Source organism: Rhinoraja longicauda, chromosome 25 (genome assembly GCF_053455715.1).
Source record: "Rhinoraja longicauda isolate Sanriku21f chromosome 25, sRhiLon1.1, whole genome shotgun sequence".
Taxonomy (NCBI): Eukaryota; Metazoa; Chordata; class Chondrichthyes; order Rajiformes; family Arhynchobatidae; genus Rhinoraja; species Rhinoraja longicauda.
In genome coordinates, this window is record NC_135977.1 from 34,176,985 (window position 1) to 34,202,980 (window position 25,996).

Genomic DNA, 25,996 nt, shown 5'->3' on the forward strand with positions numbered 1-25,996 from the left:
GCAGGTGCTCTGGGATGGCACTGTCATTTTGTACTCTCTTCCACTTCCACAGCTGCTAGATTTGTCTTTTTATTCATAAAAAAACATTTGCAGGCTCTACCTTTCTCCCTGGTGCTTGAATCTGCACTTTCGACTTGCTATGATCAATTGTAAGCTTTACCAGGTCTGTTATTCAACACAGTAAAACACTCTGACTTGTCACTTCCAAGTCTGTGATTCTCTGCTATTACATGTTCTCAGTGTAAACTATGTGTGCTCAGCGAATTCTGAGGTTCAAACAAAGCCCATTGCAGAGAGTTCAGAAAGACATCTATCAGACACGAAGAACATGAAACACAGTGTTCGGACATAAACGGTGCCTACATAGTCTAGTACAACATGAATGATGTTTTGCACATTTACATGCATCGATTGGACATATATATCCCATAAAAAGCAAGCGGTGTAGTAGACTGAGTGGATGTTGAAGGACGAGGTGTAGTAGACTGAGTGGATGTTGAGTCTTTTGTTTTATCAATTTTGTTCATTTGGGCTGGAGTTACTCAGTGGAACAGGCAACATCTCTGGAGAGAAGGAATGGGTGACTTTGTAGGTCGAGACCCTTCTCCAGTCTGAAGAAGGGTCTCAACCCTAAACGTCACCCATTCCTTCTCTGCAGAGATGTTGCCTGTCCCGCTGAGTTACTCCAGGTGTTTGTGTCTATCTTCGGTTTAAACCAGCATCTGCAGTTCCTTCCTACACATTGTTAATTTTGGCTTTGGAAATATATCTGAGTTGGAGCAGTATTGTGGGGATAAAAGGTGATATGGTTAAGGGATTAACAGGGTCAAATCTTTAGGTCTGATAAGTTACTGATAAATCACATATTAACAATCAATCCCATTTTGACACAAAGATCTTGATTTTTCATGAATTAATGAATTCCCTTTTGGTTTTCTATGTGTACACACTATATAAACTGTCTAGTTTATGGTGTTGCAGTGAAAGCTGATGTGGTGGTAGTTTACTCAACCAATTAAGGAGGATGTCACAGCTATGTTCAGAGGTGACATTACAGACAGCTCGTCTAGTGAGGCTATATAGGTGGAGCTGAGGAACAAGAAAGGGATGATCACCTTGTTGGGGGTGTACTACACACCCCCAAATAGGTATCGAGAACTAAAAGAGCAAATGCGCCGGGAGATTGCAGACAGCTGCAGGTCAAGTAAGGTTGTTGTAGTAGGGGATTTCAACCTTCCAATATAGACTGGGAAAATCATAATGTGAAGGGTTTAGATGGGGTGCAATTCCTCAAAAGTGTTCAGGAGAGTTTTCTTAAACCGTATGTGGAGGCTCCCACACGTGAGAGGGCTGGTATTGGGAAATTGGGACGGGCAAGTTAATGAACTGTGTGTGGAGGAGCCTTTTGGGACAAGTGACCATAGTTCGATTAGGTTTAAGATAGTTATGGATCGGGACAGAGAGGGTCCAAGTGTTAAAATGCTCAACTGGGGTAAGGCCAACTGTGAGGGTATGAGAGAAGGTCTCGCTCAAGTTGACTGGAGCAGCTTATTTGAGGGGAAAGGAACATCGGCCAAGTGGGATGTTTATAAAATTGTACCGAAGAGAGCTCAGGATGTGTACATCCCCGTTAGAGTGAAGGGCAAAGCAGGCAAACGTAAGGAAGCTTGGCTGATGAGGGAAATTGGGAAGGATTCTCTGGAGAGAAGGAATGGGTGGCCTTTCGGTTCCATACCCTTCTTCAGACCATTCCATGAGTCAGAACTGTAAAATAGGGCACAACCATAAGGTTCCTGAACCACAAAGCTACAATATTCCCTTTCTAATTTACTTTGTCTCTGGGAGTCAGAGAAAAGATGAAATGAAAAAGTCCCTAAACCTAAACCATTTCAAAACTGGCATTTAGGTTTCCCAATCCCTTTACTGAACTCAACTGATATAAAGAGACTTATTTCAATTGAGTCTGCAACTCACATCATTGCATCAAGAATATTCCATCAAGATTATTCTAAATTATGGCAACAAGTTCATCTTTCGACATTGCAGCAGTGAATCTGAGATGAAATTCATAATCATCTCCAGTGACCCAAACTTGGGATTGGGATCAGGACCTCAAACCCACATCATGCTTCCCACTCCTCTCAATGCTTCCAACACATGGATACCTGCAGCAGACACCTCAAGGCACAAGAAAGATGTCACAAAATCCTCCAAATACACCGGGAGAAACAACAAACCCATATCACTATCCTCTCCCATCCGCAGTTACACCATTGGTTAGGCCACTCACTTACATGCCTGACACCAGACTCGCAAAACAAACACTGTCATGAGCTCTGATACAGAAAGAGGCTATCAGGTGGAAATATTCAAGGATGTCTCAAAAACTCCTTGAGAATGCATGATCCCCACCAATCCCTGACCCATGACAACTTAAAATGAAGAAGGGGCATTTAGGAAGTTGCATCAAGTCCATGTATCATGAGCTCACAGACGCCCGGCATAAAGAGCAGAAAGAACGTGCGATCTCACAACTATCCGCCAGCCATCAAGCACCCCCTGCTCCATATCTGGCAACATCTGACAACCCCTCAGCCTCCTCACCAGTTACCTCAGAACCCATTCAACAGAAGTGGAAACAAGACGAAGAAAGAAGAAACAGACCAGTCCAACATGAAGAGCAATTGAAGAGTCTGGAGCATTTAATTGTCAAATGCACCAGGATCGTAAAAATGGAATTATTTCCTACTGCAGTTTTATAGGCACGTAAGAATTTAATTGCTCCGGTCCCAGTGCATATGAAAATTAGACACTCTTGAGTTGCTCTTCGTGTTGAACTGGTCTCAGTTTCTTCTTTCATAGTCGGCCTCTGAGGGTCAAAGATGTCTTGCGTCCACTCCAGCTCCATGGGTTGTGTGGTGCTGGTGTGACTGTCGAATTACCCAGAGAAACTGGCTCTTGCACAATCACCTCCCTCTCTTCGTGCTTTCCACTGTAATGTGATCGTTGCTTCATTTGAATAAGATACCAAGCTGAGTAAAATGACTCTAAGACGTTATTACTTGGGAAGAACCTGAATTTAAGCAATTCTCCTGATTCTGGTGTTTGTAATGAGATGCTCACCTCTCAATAATTAAAATAAGATGTGCACGAAAAAAAGATCCATTTGTAGTATTCTCCTCATCATTTCTAAAATTATTCTGATATCAGCTGAAGACTTCCATTTGCCTATTCAGACCAGCAAGAAAAGTCTCTTTGGTCTTTTTCTATCAGCATTAATCCTTCTTTACCAAAACGCAGTGAACTCATTGTGTGGGAAGGAACTGCAGGTGATGGTTTAAACCAAAGATAGACATAAAAAGCTAGAGTAACTTAGCAGGTCATAGAGTCATACAGTCATAGTGCAATACAATGTGGAAACAGGCCCTTCGGCCCAACTTGCCCAAACCAGCCAACATGTCCCAGTTACACTAGTCCCACCTGCCCGCATTTAGTCCATATCCCTCCAAACCTGTCCTATCCATGTCAGACAGCATCTCTGGAGAAAATGAATAGGTAACGTTTCGAGTCAAGACCCTTCTTTGGAACTCATTGTTCACCTCATTTACCACATGCCTTTCTCAATCTCATTCATCTCCTATGAAGCCATATGGAGCAGCTTTGATTAACAACTTCCTCAGCCAGCAACATGTCATCTGTGCCATTCAGTCTCATCGGTCGGTCAGCATGCCACCACAAATATTTCTACACCCTTCCTCCTCTGTAATTTAAAACAGCATTGACGAATAACATTTCCTTGTTCTGCAGCAAGGTGGTCAAACTGAAACGTGAGCTCTGTTTCTTCTCTCAAAGATTTTGCCTGACCTGCTGAGTACCTCCATTGTTTTCTGCAGTTATTTCAGACTGAAAGAGTATTGTGCTCAGTTTTGGCATTTACAGTATTGTGTATACTTTGAGTATTTAGAATAGTGTTCAGTTTTAGTCACAGGAAAGATGTTGTTAAGCTGGAAAGGGTGCAGAGAAGAATTACAAGGATGTTGCCAGGATTAGAGAGCTGAATTATGGTGAGAGGGTGAGCAGGCTAGGACTTTATTCCTTGGAGCACAGGAGGATGAGGGGATGATCTTATAGAGGTCATGCAAGGAATAGATAGGGTAAATGTGTACTCTTTGACCCAGAGTAGGGGAATCAAGAACCAGAGGACACAGGTTTAACATGGGAGGGAAAGATTTAATACAAATCTGAGGGGCAACTTTGTTGCACAAAGATATATGGAACGAGTTGTTAGAAGCAGCAACTTCTGTGTGGCACGGTAGCGCATGTTGCAGCTTTATAGCGCTTTCATCCAGAGACCCAGGTTTGATCCCAACTACGGGTGCTGTCTGTACAGAGTTTGTAAGTTCTCCCCATGACTACGTGGGTTTTCTTTGAGATATTATTCGGTTTCCTCCCACGCTCCAATGACGCACTAATTGGCTTGGAATAAAAATGTAAATTGTCCCTAGTGTATGTAGGATAGTGTCAATGTGCGTCGATCGCTGGTCGGCGTGGACTCAGTGGGCCGCAGAGCCTGTTTCCACACTGTTTAAACTACACTAAAATAAAAAGTGGTAGCTGAGGCAAGTACTATCACATTTAAAAAACATTTGGACTGGTGCATGGATAGGATAGGGATTAGAAGGATACTGGCCCAATGTAGGTAGGTGGGAAAAGTGTAGATGGGGCAAATTGGTTAGCGTGGGCAAGTTAGGTCAAAGAGCTTGTTTCCACTTTCTCTGACACTATGACTCTTGGTCTGTGGATGTTTGCTCTTTGATTGCCTGCATAATACTGATTACTGCAATCAAAAAGTAATTTGATAGCTGGGCACTACATTGGATCACTTTGAAGTAGCTAATTCAGATTCTTTGTTTACTATGTTAATTCACTGAGCGCTATCAGTGTAGATTCAATAGTAATTTCTGCAGCAAAATTAGACACAATAACTGGTGTATTCCATTAAAATTGCAGCAGGAATTGAAATTTGCACTTGGCTAATAAACTTTTTGTTCAGCCCACTTTATATTAGTCAGCATTATTGACTAATTGATCTCCACATAGTGAACAGTTACCCAAGATAACAGTGTTAGAAATGCTTATTGCTTCTCTGTCTTGATGTTTTCCTTTTCTAGCGAACCCAGCTCAGAATTGCAGTATTTCAGGTCTATGTGCATAATTTATTGGCTTGTTAATATTCATAAGCTCCTGCCACAATCAGAAGACATAAAGCAACTGCCTGCTTATCAGCAAAGAAAAGGAATTAACTCAATTTTAAGAAGAGGATCTATTGATATTAATAACTGGAACAGCATGCACTGTTTGGTATTCTTAAACCAATCTTTAAAGAAATTGTGCCGAGGAGCATTATTCCAGATAAATAGAATTTGCTGTTTTCAGGCTTCCATTATCAGCATTGAGAATCCCCAAGTCAATATTTAGATAAAGAACCCAAACTTCATTTGCCCGGTATAAATGATGGTATAGATTTGTTTTGTAAATAGAGATTGTGTGTTTTAAAACACATCAGGCACCTGAACAACATTGGTTGTTCTATGCTTCGATAAAAAGTTTGACTTATTCGATAAATGGAGTGCAGCATATTTTGCAAGTGTCACTCCTCATCAAGTACAAACTCCATCGCAATTGAATGGCCCTTTGAAAACTGGCTTCACACAGCAGTCTTTTGTCCCATCAAATCCAGGTCCTGAGAAACTCTGCACAGCCCATTCAACCTGGGTTAGGTGGGCCCAGAAGCCCCTGCACCACAATGTCCATTTCTCCACTTTCCTGCATTGCATTCATACCCACCAATGAAGCACACAAACTCACTCCAGGCCAAAGTAAATCCCCATGCATGATCACACGTGGGAGGAAAGCTGCAGGTTCAAGTGTGTATTGTTCTGATCATGGAAGTGATTCAGCATGATCCTGGATCTGTGCACAGGAAGGAGAAGCAGAGGTTTTTCCAACATCTGCTGCAACATTCAGTTTCTTCTTAATTTCAAACATATGCCAGTACTTTGGTGCTTTATTTAACTTGCACCAAGCTGAAGTTAAATATTGCATCCTGGGTGATGCCAGAAGATACTTCATTGCACAAACGAATTGCAGCGGGATCTTGGTCACCTGGAGAAGTGGGCCGAGGAATGGCAAATGGAGTTTAATTCAGATAAGTGCGAGGTGTTGCATTTCAGGACGCCAAACCAGTGTTGGATCTTCACATTGAACAGAAGAGCCTTGGAGGTGCTGTAGAACAGAGGAACCCAGGGGACATAATTCTCTGAAAGTGCATCACAGGTGGTGAAGAAGGCATATGGCATGCTGGTCTTCATCAGCGTGGGCATTGAGTATAGACATTGGGACATTACAATAGGGATGTATGGGACATTGACGGACTTGGAATATTGTGTTACATTTTGGTCACCCTGCCAGATGAAAGATGCCATTAAGCTGAAAGTGTAGAAATTATTTATGAGGATGTTGACTGAACCTGAACACTGCGTTTTCACACAAAGTGTGGTGGGTGTATGGAACAAGCTGTCAGAGGAGGTAGTTGGCACAGCATTTAAGAAGCAGTTTTATTTCTTGGAGTGTAGGGGACTGAGCGGCCAAGATATGGAGGTGTAAAATAATAAGAGGGCATTGATAGGGTGAATGCACGCAACCATTTCCCCAGGATTGTGGTATCAAGAACTAGAGGGCATAGGAGCTTGGTGAGAGGGAAGGATTCAATGGGACCTCATGGGGTAACTTTCAACTAAGAGGGCAGTGGACATATGCAACGAGCTGCCAAAGGAAGTCATTGAGGTTGGTACTATAACAACATTACTAAAACATTTGCACAGATACATGGATCAAAATGGTTTAGAGGGATATACGCCAAATGCAGGCAAAGGGAGTTTATGTGGATGGGCATCTTGCACAGTATGGACAAGAGGGGCTGAATGGCCTGTTTCCGTGCTGTATGACTTTAAATATGGAACTTACTTCCAAGAACAAGCCAGTCAGTTCTAAACACAGATGGATAAATGGAGTTATGATGTAAATAAGCAATGATCCAAAGGAATGAGTGAGGTGTGGAATGGCCTGATCCTGTTTGCTAATTTTGCGAGGAAACCAAACACAAAAGATCATCACATTCAGAGAATACAAAACTGTTTCACCACGGAGTAGTTACCTGCAATAGTTATGGTTGCCAAGGCCTCCTTCCCCATTCGTGTACTTGAGGGTGTTGTACGGGTGTTGGAAGGTTTCATTCCAAAACAAGCAGGGTTTTCCGCCTTGGTCCGAGGTTCGGTTTTGGCAGCCTCGATAGTCGGCACCATTGGCTGTGTAGCACTCTATAAATGACACAGAAAGAATCTTGACAATCCATCTGCAGGACATCTGTTTCAGTACAGTTTGAAGAAATATTGTAGCGGTAAAGTTGCTGCCTCACAGCGCCAGAGACCCAGCTTTAATCCTGATTGTGAATGCTGTCTGTATGGAGTTTGCACATTCTCCCGTGATCTGCGTCGGTTTTCTCCGGATGCTCCGGTTTCCTCCCACACTCCAAAGACGTGCAGGTTTGTACGTTAGTTGGCTTTGGTAAAAATTGCAAATTATCCCTCGTGTGTAGGATAGGGTTAGTACGTGAGGTGTTCACTGGGTGGTGCGGACTCGGTGGGCCGAAGAGCCTGTTTCTGCGCTGTATTTCTAAAACTACAATTAAAACTAAAACTAAGATGGTGAAATCCAATTAACTTTTCTAATTTTTGTTAAACAGCTGTATTTCAGCAGACCGAATTATTCTTAAGAGCATGATTTATGTCAGATGGTACAAAATATTTTCTTGCCTTCTCTGTAACCTGTTAAATGAAGTCCACGCTGGAGTTTTTGATGTAACACTATTCCAATGTAATGTTTAAACTAACAACCCGGAAGGAATTAGGAATTTTCCCTTCCTTTATCTTGCCCCTGAACCTTTTGCTGATAAACATGCAAAGAACAAGTAGCAACTGGTAGAGAAAGACCCATGCAATAGATGGAGACATGTTATCAAAGAGGGAACTGAAATCAGAAAGGCACACTCCTTGCCTACGCTGATAGGAGGCAGCCTCAGCATGGAAGGTAGACACAAAATGCTGGAGTAACTCAACGGGCCAGGCAGCATCTCTGGAGAGAAGGAATGGGTGACGTTTCGGGTCGAGAAACTTCTTCAGACTGAAGGGTCTCGACCCGAAACGTCACCCATTCCTTCGCTCCAGAGATGTTGCCTGTTCCGCTGAGTTGCTCAGTATTTTTGTGTCTACCTTTGATTTAAACCAGCATCTGCATGGAGCCCCACTTCCACTCTGCTGCTTGTCTCACACTTCATACAGAGGCCAGATCGTCTAGCATATCTGTAGCACCTCGAGAGATATGTCCTACTTGCTCATTCCCCTGCTTTTCCCCTCTGGTCCTGCAGTCGTTGTCAATTATACAGGTGTTTTTGTAACTGGATGGCCTAGTCAAGTCATTAGCAAACTCCACAATTCAGATGCTTTCCAAGATGAATACTTTACCACTTTTCAAGCAGCAATCCACATGAATGAAGTAATTGTGGTCACTTGCCTTGCCATTTCATTCCGAGCTACCTAATGGGACTACATTGTAACCAACAGCAAATAAATGCTCATATGAGCATTAGTTTCCACTATAAATTATGGGATTAAAAGACATATTAATAGATACATGTTATGAACAAGCATGGAGCTCGTATGGACAAGCAATGAATGATATTGCTTGGTTTCAAGCAATGAAAATGGAGAATTGTTCAAATTTCCCATTTCCAATCACTCTCCAATGATCACAGCTAGAAGTGGACTTGGACATTGGCCCAATACAAGACTGGACTCAGCAATGATGGCTCTTGATCAAATAATGTTCAAGCAAATCTCTCATCTGTCCCACCCAGACAAGATACCAATGTGAATCTTACCTCCTGGCATTAAACTCCAGCGAGGAATTGATGTCTGCCAGAGTTTTTAAAATCTAAATGCCACAAATGCTAGAAATCTGAAGTATATATATAAAACACCATAGATCAGGTCAATGATTGACCTGAAACATGAACTCTGTTGCTCTCTCAGTCGATGCTGCCTGACCCACTAAGCAGTTGTACTCTTTCAGATTTGCAACAGCTGCAGAGTTGAATCTCTGGAGAAAAGGAAATGACGTGGCAGGAATCATTGATAGTTATGATGCAAATTTTATTTTCATAGGTGTGAGATTCAAATGTAGCCAATTCCATCAAACTAAATAGAACGTCTTAGAGCAGTTATGTTTGCCTCTCTAAATAACCATCCAGAGGGACATAATTTGCTCCATATGCTATTTTTATCATGTCAGTTAACACTTTTTTGTTAAATTTTTATCTGCGTTGCTTTAACACAGTTGTTAGCTTGTGATTAACACACATTATATTGACTCCTGCCTGCTATTTTTGCACAGCCAATAGCATGTTTGGAGATAACAAGTGCATTAAGAAATACAGACGTCAACCACACACCAAGTTAATCATGGTCTAGTATTAGTCACATCATTCCCTACTCCGCTATCATGAAGGATCATTGAATTGAACCTGTTTCTCTCTGCACAGATTCTGCTTGGCCAGCTAAATATTTCCACTCATTGCCATCCCCCACCTTCACTGATATCAACATTAACTTGTCTTCCCTCTTTTTTTCAGTGGCGTCTCAGACAGAGTCTCTTTCCATAGAAACAGCCTAACTTACTGTATTTTTCCAACATTTTCTGTTTTTATTGCAGATACCCAGTCTCTGTACTTTTTTTAATTTGAAAATGTCCTGCATTTTTTCTCTTTGGAATTTATAATTCCATAACATTTATCTGGTTTCTGTGTTTCTATAGCAGAGTCAATAATCCATGCAGTGATTATTCACAAAATGCTGGAGTAACTCAGCAGGTCAGGCAGCATCTCGGGAGAGAACGAATGGGTGACGTTTCGGGTCAAGACCCTTCTTCAGACTTCTCTCCCGAGATGCTCCTGACCTGCTGAGTTACTCCAGCATTTTGTGAATAAATACCTTCGATTTGTACCAGCATCTGCAGTTATTTTCTTATATCCATGCAGTGATTATCATTTCCTCATGGACCATTGTTGGAATATTATAGCACGGACCTCAAGTCTGTTTTAAATATATATATATGAATGCCCGAGATGTAAATGTAGATGGGTGGTTGAGTGAGTTTGCTGACGACACCAAAATTGGAGGAATTGCAGACAGTGGTACAGAAGATACAGCAGGATACAGACCACCTGCAGAAATGGGAAGAGAAATGGCAGATGGAGTTTAATTCGAGCAAGGGTGAGGTGATGCACTTTGGAGATTGAAAGTAAGGGGAGTTAATGGCAAGACCCTTGACAGCAGTGCAGAGGGATTTTGGAATCCTAGTTCATAGCTCACTGATGGTGTCAGCACTAGTAGATGGGGTGGTTTAGAAGGCGTATGGTATGCATGCCTTCATTTCTAGGGGCATTGAATATAAGAACCAGGAAGTCATGATGCAGCTCTGTAGGACTTTGCTTAGGCTGCATTTTGAGCATTGCGTACAGTTCTGGTCGACCCATTACAGGAAAGATGGGGAGGCTTTAGAGAGGGCACAAAGGAGGCTATCTCGTCACCATTGTCCTGAACCTGGCTAGAAACTGGCTCTTTTCCATTCCTTGATTCTGGCCAGATGCCGAGCCTACATCATAACCTTCCACACTGACCTGACCCACATTCCAAACCCCCTTGAAAGGATGCAGATCCCCACTGATTTATGGGAATCGCGGAATCACGGGGCATTTGGGATGCCATTAAAAGCCTCACATCCATGCATCAGGAATTCACAGCAGCCTGATCAGCAGCAGAAGATGTGAGACCCCACTCACATGCTATGCACACCCTTTACCTGCCCCGTCTGTGAAAGGGTTTATGGTTCCCATGCTGGCTTCATGAGCTACCTCAGACTCTACAAAACTGGAATGAAAGCAAGTCATCCTTCACCAAGTAGGACTGCAAGAAGACAGAAGACAATTGTACAAAGTTCAAATGGTGGCCAATGGCCAATGGTCTCATCTCTCAAAATACAAACACGGAATACTTCAGAATAACAAATCCTAATCTGTAAACTGCCCGAGCAACCAAAGAACCTTGGTCTTAAATTGACCCAATGGCCATGATATTTGAAGGGAAGAATCCTGTAATATCCACAGATGAAAAGGTGCTCTATAATGTTATTCCTAAATGCGTTGAGTCCAATAGTAACGCTGCGTCGTCTTTCTTCCTGGTTACTTCCTCAGAGCAAATGATGGCTCTATTCATCGACACCATTGGCCAATCTCATCATTTCTATTACTTTGACCTTATTAAATCACCTTCTAATTTGCTGTATTTGCACAATACAACCCGCACTGTTATCTCTCAGTTGCAATGGTGAATCAGATCTCTGAACAACTTCACAGAGAGTCAATAGAACAGAAACAGATGGAGACCATTCACACCTTCATCCGATTTCCCCATCTTGTTAAATCACAGTTTATTTCTCGACCAGCACAGATGTGGACCACAACTCAATTTACCCTTCCTGGTTCAGTATCCGAAGATAACTTTACCAAACAAAAATCTACAAAGCTTAATATTTGAAGGCACCAAAAACAGGAGAGTTTGTAATTAACTTACAGCATTAATTCTGGGACAGCACAGCGGCACAGTTAGTCGAGCTGCTTCAGAACAATTCCATTGACCAGGGTTCAATCCTGGCCACTGCTGCTGTGTGTGGAGTTCACACATACTCCCTGCAGCTGTGTGAGCTTCTCCTGGGTGCTGCAGCTTCCTCTCAGATCCCAAAGACATGTAGGTTGTTTGCTTAATTGGTCACTGTCAAATGCAGTCCCGGTGAGCAGCGGGCCAGGACAGTCCCGGTGAGCAGGGACAGTCCCGGTGACCAGAGACAGTCCCAGTGAGCAGGGACAGTCCCGGTGGGCAGTGGGCCAGGACAGTCCCGGTGAGCATAGACAGTCCCGGTGAGCAGGGACAGTCCCGGTGACCAGAACAGTCCCGGTGAGCAGGAACAGTCCCGGTGGGCAGTGGGCCAGGACAGTCCCGGTGAGCAGAGACAGTCCGTGAGCAGGGACACTCCCGGTGACCAGAGATACTCCCGGTGAGCAGGGACACTCCCGGTGAGCAGAGACACTCCCGGTGACCAGAGATACTCCCGGTGAGCATGGACAGTCCCGGTGACCAGAGACACTCCCAGTGACCAGAGACACTACTGGTGACCAGAGACACTATCCGGTGACCAGAGACACTCCCGGTGAGCAGGGACAGTCCCGGTGACCAGAGACACTCCCAGTGACCAGAGATACTCCCGGTGAGCAGGGACAGTCCCGGTGACCAGAGATACTCCCGGTGAGCAGGGACAGTCCCGGTGGGCAGTGGGCCAGGACAGTCCCGGTGAGCAGAGACACTCCCGGTGACCAGAGATACTCCCGGTGAGCAGGGACACTCCCGGTGACCAGAGACACTCCCAGTGACCAGAGATACTCCCGGTGAGCAGGGACACTCCCGGTGACCAGAGACACTCCCGGTGACCAGAGATACTCCCGGTGACCAGAGACACTCCCGGTGACCAGAGATACTCCCGGTGAGCAGGGACAGTCCCGGTGGGCAGTGGGCCAGGACAGTCCTGGTGAGCAACGACACTCCCGGTGAGCAGAGACACGCCCAGTGAGCTGCAGGCAGGAACATTCCCGGTGAGCAGGGACATTCCCGGTGAGCAGGGACATTCCCGGTGAGCAGGGACATTCCCGGTGAGCAGACATTCCCGGTGAGCAGCGGGCCAGGACACTCCCGGTGACCAGGGACATTCCCGGTGAGCAGAGACATTCCCGGTGAGCAGAGGGCCAGGACAGTCCAGGTGAGCAGGGACACTCCTGGTGGGCAGGGACACTCCCGGTGGGCAGGGACACTCCCGGTGACCAGGGACACCCCGGTGGGCAGGGACACTCCCGGTGACCAGGGACATTCCCGGTGGGCAGGGACACTCCCGGTGGGCAGGGACACTCTCGGTGGGCAGGGACACTCCCGGTGGGCAGGGACACTCCCGGTGGGTAGGGACACTCCCGGTGGGCAGGGACACTCCCGGTGGGTAGGGACACTCCCGGTGGGCAGGGACACTCCCGGTGACCAGGGACACTCCCGGTGGGCAGGGACACTCCCGGTGAGCAGGGACACTCCCGGTGACCAGGGACATTCCCGGTGGGTAGGGACACTCCCGGTGGGCAGGGACACTCCCGGTGGGTAGGGACACTCCCGGTGGGTAGGGACACTCCCGGTGGGTAGGGACACTCCCGGTGGGCAGGGACACTCCCGGTGGGTAGGGACACTCCCGGTGGGCAGGGACACTCCCGGTGGGCAGGGACACTCCCGGTGGGCAGGGACACTCCCGGTGGGTAGGGACACTCCCGGTGGGCAGGGACACTCCCGGTGACCAGGGACATTCACGGTGGGCAGGGACACTCCCGGTGAGCAGGGACACTCCCGGTGAGCAGGGACACTCCCGGTGGGTAGGGACACTCCCGGTGGGCAGGGACACTCCCGGTGGGCAGGGACACTCCCGGTGAGCAGGGACACTCCCGGTGACCAGGGACACTCCCGGTGGGTAGGGACACTCCCGGTGAGCAGGGACACTCCCGGTGACCAGGGACATTCCCGGTGGGCAGGGACACTCCCGGTGGGCAGGGACACTCCCGGTGGGCAGGGACACTCCCGGTGAGCAGGGACACTCCTGGTGACCAGGGACACTCCCGGTGGGCAGGGACACTCCCGGTGACCAGGGGCATTCCCGGTGGGCAGGGACACTCCCAGTGGGCAGGGACACTCCCGGTGGGCAGGGACACTCCCGGTGAGCAGGGACACTCCCGGTGACCAGGGACATTCCCGGTGGGCAGGGACACTCCCGGTGGGCAGGGACACTCCCGGTGGGCAGGGACACTCCCGGTGAGCAGGGACACTCCCGGTGAGCAGGGACACTCCCGGTGACCAGGGACATTCACGGTGGGCAGGGACACTCCCGGTGAGCAGGGACACTCCCGGTTAGCAGGGACACTCCCGGTGGGCAGGGACACTCCCGGTGGGCAAGGATACGCCCAGTGAGCTGGCCTGACCCGCCCGTCTCGGTTGGAGAACTCGCCCCATGGACGCCCCGGCTACAGAGAGGCCGGCACGGGGCGAGTGGTGGAGGTGAGGTGGTTGGGTCAGAGCCTAGAGGTCAGGCTGAGGACGGGGTCACCAGGTCCGGGTAAGGTGGACGGGCTGCGACACCGAGAACAACGACAGACCCAGCGTGGGGGAACCGCCGAGAACCAAGGGTGGAAGGCACAAAGAGCACTTTTTGTAACTTTGTGGCAACTCTTTTGTGTTCTTTGTACAGAATAAACAAAGTATTTCACTGCACCTAGCTAGGCGCAAGTGACAATGAAGCATCTTCATCAGCATCATCATCATCATCATCACCATCATCATCAGCAGCATCATCAGCATCATCATCAGCATCATCATCATTATCATCACCATCAGCATGCCACCAGTAAGTGGAGAAGTGGTGAAATCTGGGAATACTTCATGGAAACAAGGGGAGACTATATTGAGATTGATGAGAATAAGTATTTGGTGGTTAGCACTGCCTTGGTGGGCTGCTTGGATGCAGAACAGATCCAAAGTTTTCAAGAATGCATTTTACAAGTTATCATACTTTTCTGCATCATGTGACACATAAGAGGGGTTCGAGTGCTACCAGTACAAATCTAGCCCAGATGGCTCAGAGTACCGTCTCCTCTCTCTGCTGGCTACGAAGCTACGAACTGCTTGCAGTGCAACACTAATTAGTTTTAAAGCGATTGTCTCACTCTTGAGGGTCGGAGGATGTCTGGCGACGGAAACATCACACCAGAGCATTAAGAAGTGTTCTTATTGGTGCTGAAAGCAGAAGTACACTGGAATGAGTGTTAAAATATTCCCTGCATTGCCAGTCCTCCGAGAACACTGAACACTAATCTCACCAGGAGGATAACATTGGTATGGATTTAATTAAAGAGCTGTGGAAGCTGCAGTGTGACAAAGGTTAAGATAGCTGTACAGCACAACAACCTTTAGGCATTTCATTGACGCACATCAATGTTCCTGATAGGTATTCATTGACACACACCACAATGTTATGGGATGGGTATTGCTTGACGCACACTACAAGATTCTTGATATTGAAAATTAAATCAAGGATTAAATAGCATTTAGATTTGCTTTTGTATATTAATGTTTTGAGAATGTATTGACATTGATAATAAGAAATTAGAAAGTGCACACAGTTCCAAGGGTGTATATCTGTATAAATTGGTGAGCGTTCTGATTGGAATTTGAGAGTAGGACAGTAACTGGGACCGTACTGCTGTCAGTGTGCACCAGGAAATAAAGAGTGGCTGGAAAATGAATAGTTGTCAGAGTCCAGTCGATCGGACACGAGTCAGTCACAATGATATCGCAGGCAATTTTCCACGTTTATACACAAAGGACCTTCTGCGTACTTATTATGAAATATATGGGAGTTGAGTTGAAAACTTCACATCTGGGTTGTGAAGAGCAACTGTCAACATTGCCACAGCATCAAACGTAAACTGTATGTGGGGGTGGGGGTGGGGGGGTGGGGTGTGGGGGTGGAGTGTGGGTGTGGGGGTGGGGTAGTGGGTGTGGGGGTGTGGGGGTGGAGCGTGGGGGTGGGGGTAGGGGTGGGGGTGGGGTAGTGGGTGTGGGGGTGTGGGGTGATGGTGGGGTAGTGGGTGTGGGGGTGGGGTAGTGGGTGTGGGTGTGGGGGTGGAGTGTGGGGGTGGTGTGGGGTAGTGGGTGTGGGGGTGGGGTAGTAGGTGTGGGGTAGTGGGTGTGGGGTAGTGGGTGTAGGGTAGTGGGTTTGGGGGTGGGTGTGGGGGTGGGGTAGTGGGTGTGGGGTAGTGGGTGGGGGTGGGGGTGGGGTAGTGGGGGTGGGTGTGTGTATGAGGGTGGGGTAGTGGGGTGGATTGAGGGGGGTGGGGTACTGGGGGTGGGGTAGTGGGGTGGATTGAGGGGGTGGGGTACTGGGGGTGGGGTAGTGGGGGTGGGGTAGTTGGTGTGGGTGTAGCGTTGGGTTAGTGGGGTGGAAGTGGAGTGTGGGGGTGGGGTAGTGGGTGTGGGGTGGGGGTGGGGGTGGGGATGGAGTGGGTGTGGGGTGGTGGGGGTGGAGTGTGGGGGGGGAGTGTGGGTGTGGGGGTGGTGTGGGTGTGGGGTGGTGGGGGTGGAGTGTGGGGATGGAGTGTGGGGATGGAGTGTGGGGATGGAGTGGGGATGGAGTGGGTGTGGGGTGGTGGGGGTGGAGTGTGGGGATGGAGTGTGGGGATGGAGTGTGGGGATGGAGTGGGTGTGGGGTAGTGGGGATGGAGTGTGGGGATGGAGTGTGGGGATGGAGTGGGTGTGGGGGTGGTGTGGGGGTGGAGTGTGGGGATGGAGTGTGGGGATGGAGTGTGGGGATGGAGTGTGGGGATGGAGTGTGGGGATGGAGTGTGGGGATGGAGTGTGGGGATGGAGTGTGGGGATGGAGTGTGGGGATGGAGTGGGTGTGGGGGTGGTGTGGGGGTGGAGTGTGGGGGTGGAGTGTGGGGATGGAGTGTGGGGATGGAGTGGGTGTGGGGGTGGTGTGGGGGTGGAGTGTGGGGGTGGAGTGTGGGGGTGGAGTGGGTGTGGGGGTGGTGTGGGGGTGGAGTGTAGGGGTGGAGTGTGGGGATGGAGTGTGGGGATGGAGTGTGGGGATGGAGTGTGGGGGTGGAGTGTGGGGATGGAGTGTGGGGATGGAGTGTGGGGGTGGAGTGTGGGGGTGGAGTGTGGGGATGGAGTGTGGGGATGGAGTGTGGGGGTGGAGTGTGGGGGTGGAGTGTGGGGATGGAGTGTGGGGATGGAGTGTGGGGGTGGAGTGTGGGGATGGAGTGTGGGGATGGAGTGTGGGGGTGGAGTGTGGGGATGGAGTGTGGGGGTGGAGTGTGGGGATGGAGTGTGGGGATGGTGTGGGGGTGGTGTGGGGATGGAGTGTGGGGATGGAGTGTGGGGGTGGTGTGGGGATGGAGTGTGGGGATGGAGTGTGGGGATGGAGTGTGGGGATGGAGTGTGGGGGTGGTGTGGGGATGGAGTGTGGGGATGGAGTGTGGGGATGGTGTGGGGATGGAGTGTGGGGTTGGAGTGTGGGGGTGGTGTGGGGATGGAGTGTGGGGATGGAGTGTGGGGATGGTGTGGGGATGGAGTGTGGGGTTGGAGTGTGGGGGTGGTGTGGGGATGGAGTGTGGGGATGGAGTGTGGGGATGGTGTGGGGATGGAGTGTGGGGATGGAGTGTGGGGATGGAGTGTGGGGATGGAGTGTGGGGATGGTGTGGGGATGGAGTGTGGGGATGGAGTGTGGGGATGGAGTGGGGATGGAGTGTGGGGATGGAGTGTGGGGATGGTGTGGGGATGGAGTGTGGGGATGGAGTGTGGGGATGGAGTGGGGATGGAGTGTGGGGATGGAGTGTGGGGGTGGAGTGTGGGGATGGAGTGTGGGGATGGAGTGGGGATGGAGTGTGGGGATGGAGTGTGGGGATGGTGTGGGGATGGAGTGTGGGGATGGAGTGTGGGGATGGAGTGGGGATGGAGTGTGGGGATGGAGTGTGGGGGTGGAGTGTGGGGATGGAGTGTGGGGATGGAGTGGGGATGGAGTGTGGGGATGGAGTGTGGGGGTGGAGTGTGGGGATGGAGTGTGGGGATGGTGTGGGGATGGAGTGTGGGGATGGAGTGTGGGGATGGAGTGGGGATGGAGTGTGGGGATGGAGTGTGGGGGTGGAGTGTGGGGATGGAGTGTGGGGATGGAGTGGGGATGGAGTGTGGGGATGGAGTGTGGGGGTGGAGTGTGGGGGTGGAGTGTGGGGATGGTGTGGGGTTGGAGTGGGTGTGGGGTAGTGGGGATGGAGTGTGGGGATGGAGTGTGGGGATGGAGTGGGTGTGGGGGTGGTGTGGGGGTGGAGTGTGGGGATGGAGTGTGGGGGTGGAGTGTGGGGATGGAGTGTGGGGATGGAGTGTGGGGGTGGAGTGTGGGGATGGAGTGTGGGGATGGAGTGTGGGGATGGAGTGTGGGGATGGAGTGTGGGGATGGAGTGTGGGGATGGAGTGGGTGTGGGGGTGGTGTGGGGGTGGAGTGTGGGGGTGGAGTGTGGGGGTGGAGTGGGTGTGGGGGTGGTGTGGGGGTGGAGTGTGGGGATGGAGTGTGGGGGTGGAGTGTGGGGGTGGAGTGTGGGGATGGAGTGTGGGGGTGGTGTGGGGATGGAGTGTGGGGATGGAGTGTGGGGATGGAGTGTGGGGATGGTGTGGGGGTGGTGTGGGGGTGGAGTGTGGGGATGGAGTGTGGGGATGGAGTGTGGGGGTGGAGTGTGGGGATGGAGTGTGGGGATGGAGTGTGGGGGTGGAGTGTGGGGATGGAGTGTGGGGATGGAGTGTGGGGATGGAGTGTGGGGATGGAGTGTGGGGATGGAGTGTGGGGATGGAGTGTGGGGATGGAGTGGGTGTGGGGGTGGTGTGGGGGTGGAGTGTGGGGGTGGAGTGTGGGGGTGGTGTGGGGATGGAGTGTGGGGATGGAGTGTGGGGATGGAGTGTGGGGATGGTGTGGGGATGGAGTGTGGGGATGGTGTGGGGGTGGTGTGGGGGTGGAGTGTGGGGATGGAGTGTGGGGATGGAGTGTGGGGGTGGAGTGTGGGGATGGAGTGTGGGGATGGAGTGTGGGGATGGAGTGGGTGTGGGGGTGGTGTGGGGGTGGAGTGTGGGGGTGGAGTGTGGGGGTGGTGTGGGGATGGAGTGTGGGGATGGAGTGTGGGGGTGGTGTGGGGGTGGAGTGTGGGGATGGAGTGTGGGGATGGAGTGTGGGGATGGAGTGTGGGGGTGGAGTGTGGGGATGGAGTGTGGGGGTGGAGTGTGGGGATGGAGTGTGGGGGTGGAGTGTGGGGATGGAGTGTGGGGGTGGTGTGGGGATGGAGTGTGGGGATGGAGTGTGGGGATGGAGTGTGGGGATGGTGTGGGGGTGGTGTGGGGGTGGAGTGTGGGGATGGAGTGTGGGGATGGAGTGTGGGGGTGGAGTGTGGGGATGGAGTGTGGGGATGGAGTGTGGGGGTGGAGTGTGGGGATGGAGTGTGGGGGTGGTGTGGGGATGGAGTGTGGGGATGGAGTGTGGGGATGGAGTGTGGGGATGGAGTGTGGGGATGGAGTGTGGGGATGGAGTGTGGGGATGGAGTGTGGGGATGGAGTGTGGGGATGGTGTGGGGGTGGTGTGGGGATGGAGTGTGGGGATGGAGTGTGGGGGTGGTGTGGGGATGGAGTGTGGGGATGGAGTGTGGGGATGGAGTGTGGGGATGGTGTGGGGGTGGTGTGGGGGTGGAGTGTGGGGATGGAGTGTGGGGATGGTGTGGGGGTGGTGTGGGGATGGAGTGTGGGGATGGAGTGTGGGGGTGGTGTGGGGATGGAGTGTGGGGATGGAGTGTGGGGATGGAGTGTGGGGATGGTGTGGGGATGGAGTGTGGGGTTGGAGTGTGGGGGTGGTGTGGGGATGGAGTGTGGGGATGGAGTGTGGGGATGGAGTGTGGGGATGGAGTGGGGATGGAGTGTGGGGATGGAGTGTGGGGATGGAGTGGGGATGGAGTGTGGGGATGGAGTGTGGGGGTGGAGTGTGGGGATGGAGTGGGGATGGAGTGTGGGGATGGAGTGTGGGGATGGAGTGTGGGGATGGAGTGTGGGGATGGAGTGTGGGGATGGAGTGTGGGGATGGAGTGTGGGGATGGTGTGGGGATGGAGTGTGGGGATGGAGTGTGGGGATGGTGTGGGGATGGAGTGTGGGGTTGGAGTGTGGGGGTGGTGTGGGGATGGAGTGTGGGGATGGAGTGTGGGGATGGTGTGGGGATGGAGTGTGGGGTTGGAGTGTGGGGGTGGTGTGGGGATGGAGTGTGGGGATGGAGTGTGGGGATGGTGTGGGGATGGAGTGTGGGGATGGAGTGTGGGGATGGAGTGGGGATGGAGTGTGGGGATGGAGTGTGGGGATGGAGTGGGGATGGAGTGTGGGGATGGAGTGTGGGGGTGGAGTGTGGGGATGGAGTGGGGATGGAGTGTGGGGATGGAGTGGGGATGGAGTGTGGGGGTGGAGTGTGGGGATGGAGTGTGGGGATGGTGTGGGGATGGAGTGTGGGGATGGAGTGTGGGGATGGAGTGTGGGGATGGAGTGGGGATGGAGTGTGGGGATGGAGTGTGGGGATGGAGTGTGGGGATGGAGTGTGGGGATGGTGTGGGGATGGAGTGTGGGGATGGAGTGTGGGGATGGAGTGGGGATGGAGTGTGGGGATGGAGTGTGGGGGTGGAGTGTGGGGATGGAGTGTGGGGATGGAGTGTGGGGATGGAGTGTGGGGATGGTGTGGGGATGGAGTGTGGGGATGGAGTGTGGGGGTGGAGTGTGGGGATGGAGTGTGGGGATGGAGTGGGGATGGAGTGTGGGGATGGAGTGTGGGGGTGGAGTGTGGGGATGGAGTGTGGGGATGGTGTGGGGATGGAGTGTGGGGATGGAGTGTGGGGATGGAGTGGGGATGGAGTGTGGGGATGGAGTGTGGGGGTGGAGTGTGGGGATGGAGTGTGGGGATGGAGTGGGGATGGAGTGTGGGGATGGAGTGGGGATGGAGTGTGGGGATGGAGTGTGGGGGTGGAGTGTGGGGGTGGAGTGTGGGGATGGAGTGTGGGGATGGAGTGGGGATGGAGTGTGGGGATGGAGTGTGGGGGTGGTGTGGGGATGGAGTGTGGGGATGGAGTGGGGATGGAGTGTGGGGGTGGTGTGGGGATGGAGTGTGGGGATGGTGTGGGGGTGGAGTGTGGGGATGGAGTGTGGGGATGGAGTGTGGGGATGGTGTGGGGATGGAGTGTGGGGATGGTGTGGGGATGGAGTGTGGGGATGGAGTGTGGGGGTGGAGTGTGGGGATGGAGTGTGGGGATGGAGTGGGGTTGGGGTAGTGGTAGTGGGGATGGTGTGGGGGTGGAGTGTGGGGATGGAGTGTGGGGATGGAGTGTGGGGATGGTGTGGGGGTGGGGTAGTGGGGATGGAGTGTGGTGGTGGGGTAGTGGTAGTGGGGATCTATGTAGGAACACAGTTGCTGAGCAACAGGCCACAAAGCCTTCGCTGCCCACATTTGAATCATCTGCGTAATGAGCTCGACGTTTTGTTTTGTTTTGTTTGTGGATGGTGGCATGCTGCCCACCTTGCTGCATGGGTGCACATACCCCCTGCCAACCTGCAGCATTGTGTAAATAGCAGTAGGGGGGTCCAGGCCAGAGAGTGCGTGGGCTCACAGCTGGAGGAGGAAAGCAGCAGAATAGACAACTGAAAGTTCATTTAGCCAAGGGGGAGAAACTCACATCCATTCAGACAAACTGTACATTGTTATCGAAGGAATGAAGCAGCAGAATAATAACCACAAACTAGCAAACCCTCCCTGGATGTGATGCTAATTGAATATTTTTTTTAAACCATCCTCCCCTTGGTCACCCTTGATAATGACCATGAAAATCAGCATAATTGCCACCAGTACCGCCTGCCATTCTGGTGGGTTCTGGTGACTATCACAGACAGTGATTCCCTCTCCATTCACACACGGAAGACAGTTACAGTGATCACTGCAGTTTGGTTTGAATGGGTCGGTTCCCACGGAGAGCACAGCTCACATCAAGGCCGGCAGTTCTTGCTGCAATGTGCTCATCAAGGCCGGCAGTTCTTCCTGCAATGTGCTTTCAAGATTGGAAGGCCTGGAATACCATCAATGAAGCTCTGAAAGCCGTCCTGAAACATTTCTTCACTCTTTGTAATGGCAGGATTTAAAAGCAGTCAAGCATTTGTCGTCTGGACCAACATCAGAACGCACAATTGTCAGACAAATATTCAACTTGCCTTTCATTATCTGCTGTCTATCATTGATAATTCTGTGAAGGTACTCTGCGTCATTCTAATGGGATCTGAACACCAGCAATGTTTTCATGAACACTCCTTTGAAAGTCAAGTCATCATCAATGCAGATGCTGGGAATCCAAGCTAGGAACAGAAAACGCTGCAAACACATCACAGGTTCGGCTGCAGTTCTTGTTTCAAACTAAAGACCCTGCTCATTAACAACGGGTCTGTGACCTGAAACATTAACTGTTTCGCTGCCTGCAGGTGCTGCCTGACCTGTTCAACATTTCTCGCATTTTCAGTTTTATTTCATCCCTTCCATGTGCATCAACATTCAGAGTTTGCACTGGCATTTATTAACTCCTTGAGTGCCACACACACACAGTTTGCAGCATTTGGAATTATTTTGGTTGCTAACTAATTCTCCACATTTTTGCACCAATCTTGGTTTGTTTCTCCCTGTCTCTAAAGGTGCCAGCCTGCCTACTCCCTCTCTTCGTTTTAACTTTGCGGATCGCAAGGCTGTGAAACTCTGCACTTCCACTATCCTCTCATGCCAACAATGTAAAGTTTTTACGTGACAAATGTGCATCAACTACTTACTGACATATTTCACCTTTGCTGTGACATTTTCAGATGTTGTCATGGCCAACATTGTGACCACCCTGAGCCTCTGCCAAGCTTTCCCAATGGATCTCTGCCAATTATCTTTGCACGCATTCCTGGAGGTTTCTTCACAAGGCCCACTTCCTCCCACTACGCCATCTGGACAAAGAGTCTTTTATCAACTTTTCAATAGTTTTATGTTCATTAAAATAAAGACGACATATTATGGCAGTGCTTTTGCAAGCACATGTGTGACTTGCTCATTCCAAAGTTAGTCACAACTTGGTAAGTGACCAAGATGAAAATGAAACACAGAGGCCACGCGTAATCACCCTCCACTGCTGCCGAGACTGGGAGAAGTTCTGTTTCAAACTTCAGTTTCTTCCTCTCTTGGCGGGGTTGAGGAGTGTGGTAAGTGGAGATGGTTCAGGGAGGGCATAGGTGGGGATGGGGATGATGGTGCCAACACCACATCTCCTGCAGGGTTATATGTAAAGGGGTATTAGCAGGAGTGTGTATAATGGGATGGTAGCAGGGATGCTGGAGAAGGGAGTTAGCAGGGGAATGGGCAAAGACTGGGCAATAGGGGTCTCTGTAAGTGGGGTGATTACTGGGAATAGCGGTTGCATACAGAGCTTTTGTAAGAGTGGCATGGTGGCGCAGCAGTAGATTTCCTGACTTATAGCGACAGAGACCTGGGTTGCTGTCTGTACGGAGTTGATACGTTCTCTGCATGACAGCTAGGTATTTCTCCGGGTGCTCCCACACTCAAAAGACATACATGTTTGGAGATTAATTGGCTTTGGTAAGAATTGTATATTGTCCCAAGTGTGCAAGATAGTGTTTGTGTACGGGGAATCACTGGCTGGTGTGAACTCGGTGGGCTGAAAGGCCCTGTTTCTGTGCTGTATCTCTAAACTAAACTAAACTAAATTAAGCTAAACTAAACTAAGGAGGTAGTAAGAAGGTGATGTGCATGCTTGATCTTCTTGCGTTTGAGGCAACAGAAGTTATGAATCTGCTTCTGCTTCTGCTGTCTCTGTTTGTTGTCGTTCGCCTGACTGAGGTCAGTTGACAGGGCTCACCATGGGGAGGTCGACAACATGAGCCCTTGCATGCTTGATGATGGTAAGGGTATATATAAGGGCTGTAACCATGGACAGCTACAAGGGATTGACACCAAATGCTGGAGTAACTCAGTGGGACAGGCAGCATCTCTGGAGAGAAGGAATAGGTGACCCTTCTTCAGGTCTCGACCCAAAATGTCACCCATTCCTTCTCTCCAGAGATGCTGCCTGTCCCGCTGAGTTACTCCACCATTTTGTGTCTATCAGTTTAAATCAGCATCTGCAGTTCCTTCCTAGACAACTACAAGGGTGTGCATCTAGGAGGCCTGCATGCAAGAGGGGTGATAGCAAGGGTGCATGTATGGGCAGGAGGTGTAAATAGGGGTGTGCATAAAGGAACGTAGAACAAGGATGGTGCCTGTGTATGCAAGGATGGTGCCTGCAAGGGTATTTGAGATGGGAACCAAACTGTGGGAAAATACTGGAGAGAATGTTAACAAGGTCCCCCCCAAATAACCATCTAAAGGACATAACTATCAATCTGTGCACACGTGATCCTGAGCATTACGGACACATAATTGTTCCTCTCTTAAACTCAGCAAGTTTAAAGTGTTGCTCCCGGCCACATTTCCAGGTAAATTGCAGATGTAAGTTGCCCAAGGGACTGTTTGTCATGTCTCCCACCCTGCCCTGCATTCAAATCATCGCCTGGTACAACGTTATAAACAGGGGATCTGCAAAATAAAACCTACAAACATATTTAAAATAGAGACTTTCTTTAAAAATAATATTGCTCACGTTTCAAAATTGAAATAAAAACCTGCAGATGGTGTAAATCTGAAACATGAAATTCTGGAAACATTCAGCAAGACAGGCAGCATCTCTGAAGAGAAGACAAAGTTAATGTTTTACGTTGAAGATCCTTTTTCAGAACTCTGATGTTCTCCTAAGTAAGGGTCTTTAGAACTGTACCATGAGCTCTATTTCACTCTCCACTGATATGGTCTGACCTGCTCAGCATTTCCGGCTAGTTCACGTTTCAATAGACAACAGACAATAGACAATAGGTGCAGGAATAGGCCATTCGGCCCTTCGAGCCAGCACCGCCAATCAATGTAATCATGGCTGATCATTCACAATCAGTACCCCGTTCCTGCCCTCTCCCCATACCCCCTGACTCCGCTATCATTAAGAGCTCTATCTAGCTCTCTCTTGAAAGCATCCAGAGAATTGGCCTCCACTGCCTTCTGAGGCAGAGAATTCCATAGATTTACAACTCTCTGACTGAAAAGGTTTTTCCTCATCTCCGTTCTAAATGCCCTACCCCTTATTCTTAAACTGTGGCCCCTGGTTCTGGACTCTCCCAAAATTGGGATCATGTTTCCTGCCTCTAGCGTGTCCAATCCCTTAATAATCTTATATGTTTCAATAAGATCCCTTCTCATCCTTCTAAATTCCAGTGTATACAAGCCTAGTCGCTCCAGTCTTTCAACATATGACAGTCCCGCCATTCCGGCAATTAACCTAGTGAACCTGCGTTGCACCCCCTCAATAGCAAGAATGTCCTTCCTCAAATTTGGAGACCAAAACTGCACACAGTACTCTAGGTGTGGTCTCACTAGGACCCTGTACAACTGCACACAGTACTCCAGGTGCGGTCTCACTAGGGCCCTGTACAACTGCACACAGTACTCCAGGTGCGGTCTCACCAGGACCCTGTACACACAGTACTCCAGGTGCGGTCTCACTAGGGCCCTGTACAACTGCACACAGTACTCCAGGTGCGGTCTCACTAGGGCCCTGTACAACTGCACACAGTACTCCAGGTGTGGTCTCACTAGGGCCCTGTACAACTGCACACAGTACTCCAGGTGCGGTCTCACTAGGGCCCTGTACAACTGCACACAGTACTCCAGGTGCGGTCATTCCTGCAGGTTTTCTAGATTTTTCCCAGCCATGTTTCTCAGTTCCAGTTCATGGCAAGTTCACTACAAAGCAACAGGGTTGTCTTCGTGGGTGATTTGAACCTTCTCAATATTGACGGGGACACGTTCAGGGCCAAAGGGGCAGAATTTGTGAGGAGCATCCAGAAAAGTTTCTTGAAGGATTATTTGTATAGTCCAACCACTGATCTCCAGGGCAACATACTGAACCTTGTGTTGGGAAATGAGCCTAGTCAGGTGACTGGTGTGTCAGTGGAAGAGCTTTTAAAGTATCATCATTGATATCCCCAAAAAGCTTTCTCC

General features: G+C 50.0%; 1 protein-coding gene across 1 annotated transcript in view; it reads right to left on the reverse strand.

The window, feature by feature from the left end:
- Nucleotides 1-25,996, reverse strand: part of kremen1 (kringle containing transmembrane protein 1) — a 204,352-nt gene that overhangs the window by 137,781 nt on the left and 40,575 nt on the right. Inside the window, exon 2 of the mRNA XM_078421279.1 lies at nt 7,217-7,379. Coding sequence (XP_078277405.1) covers nt 7,217-7,379 — 163 coding nt within the window. The remainder of the gene's footprint in view (nt 1-7,216; nt 7,380-25,996) is intronic.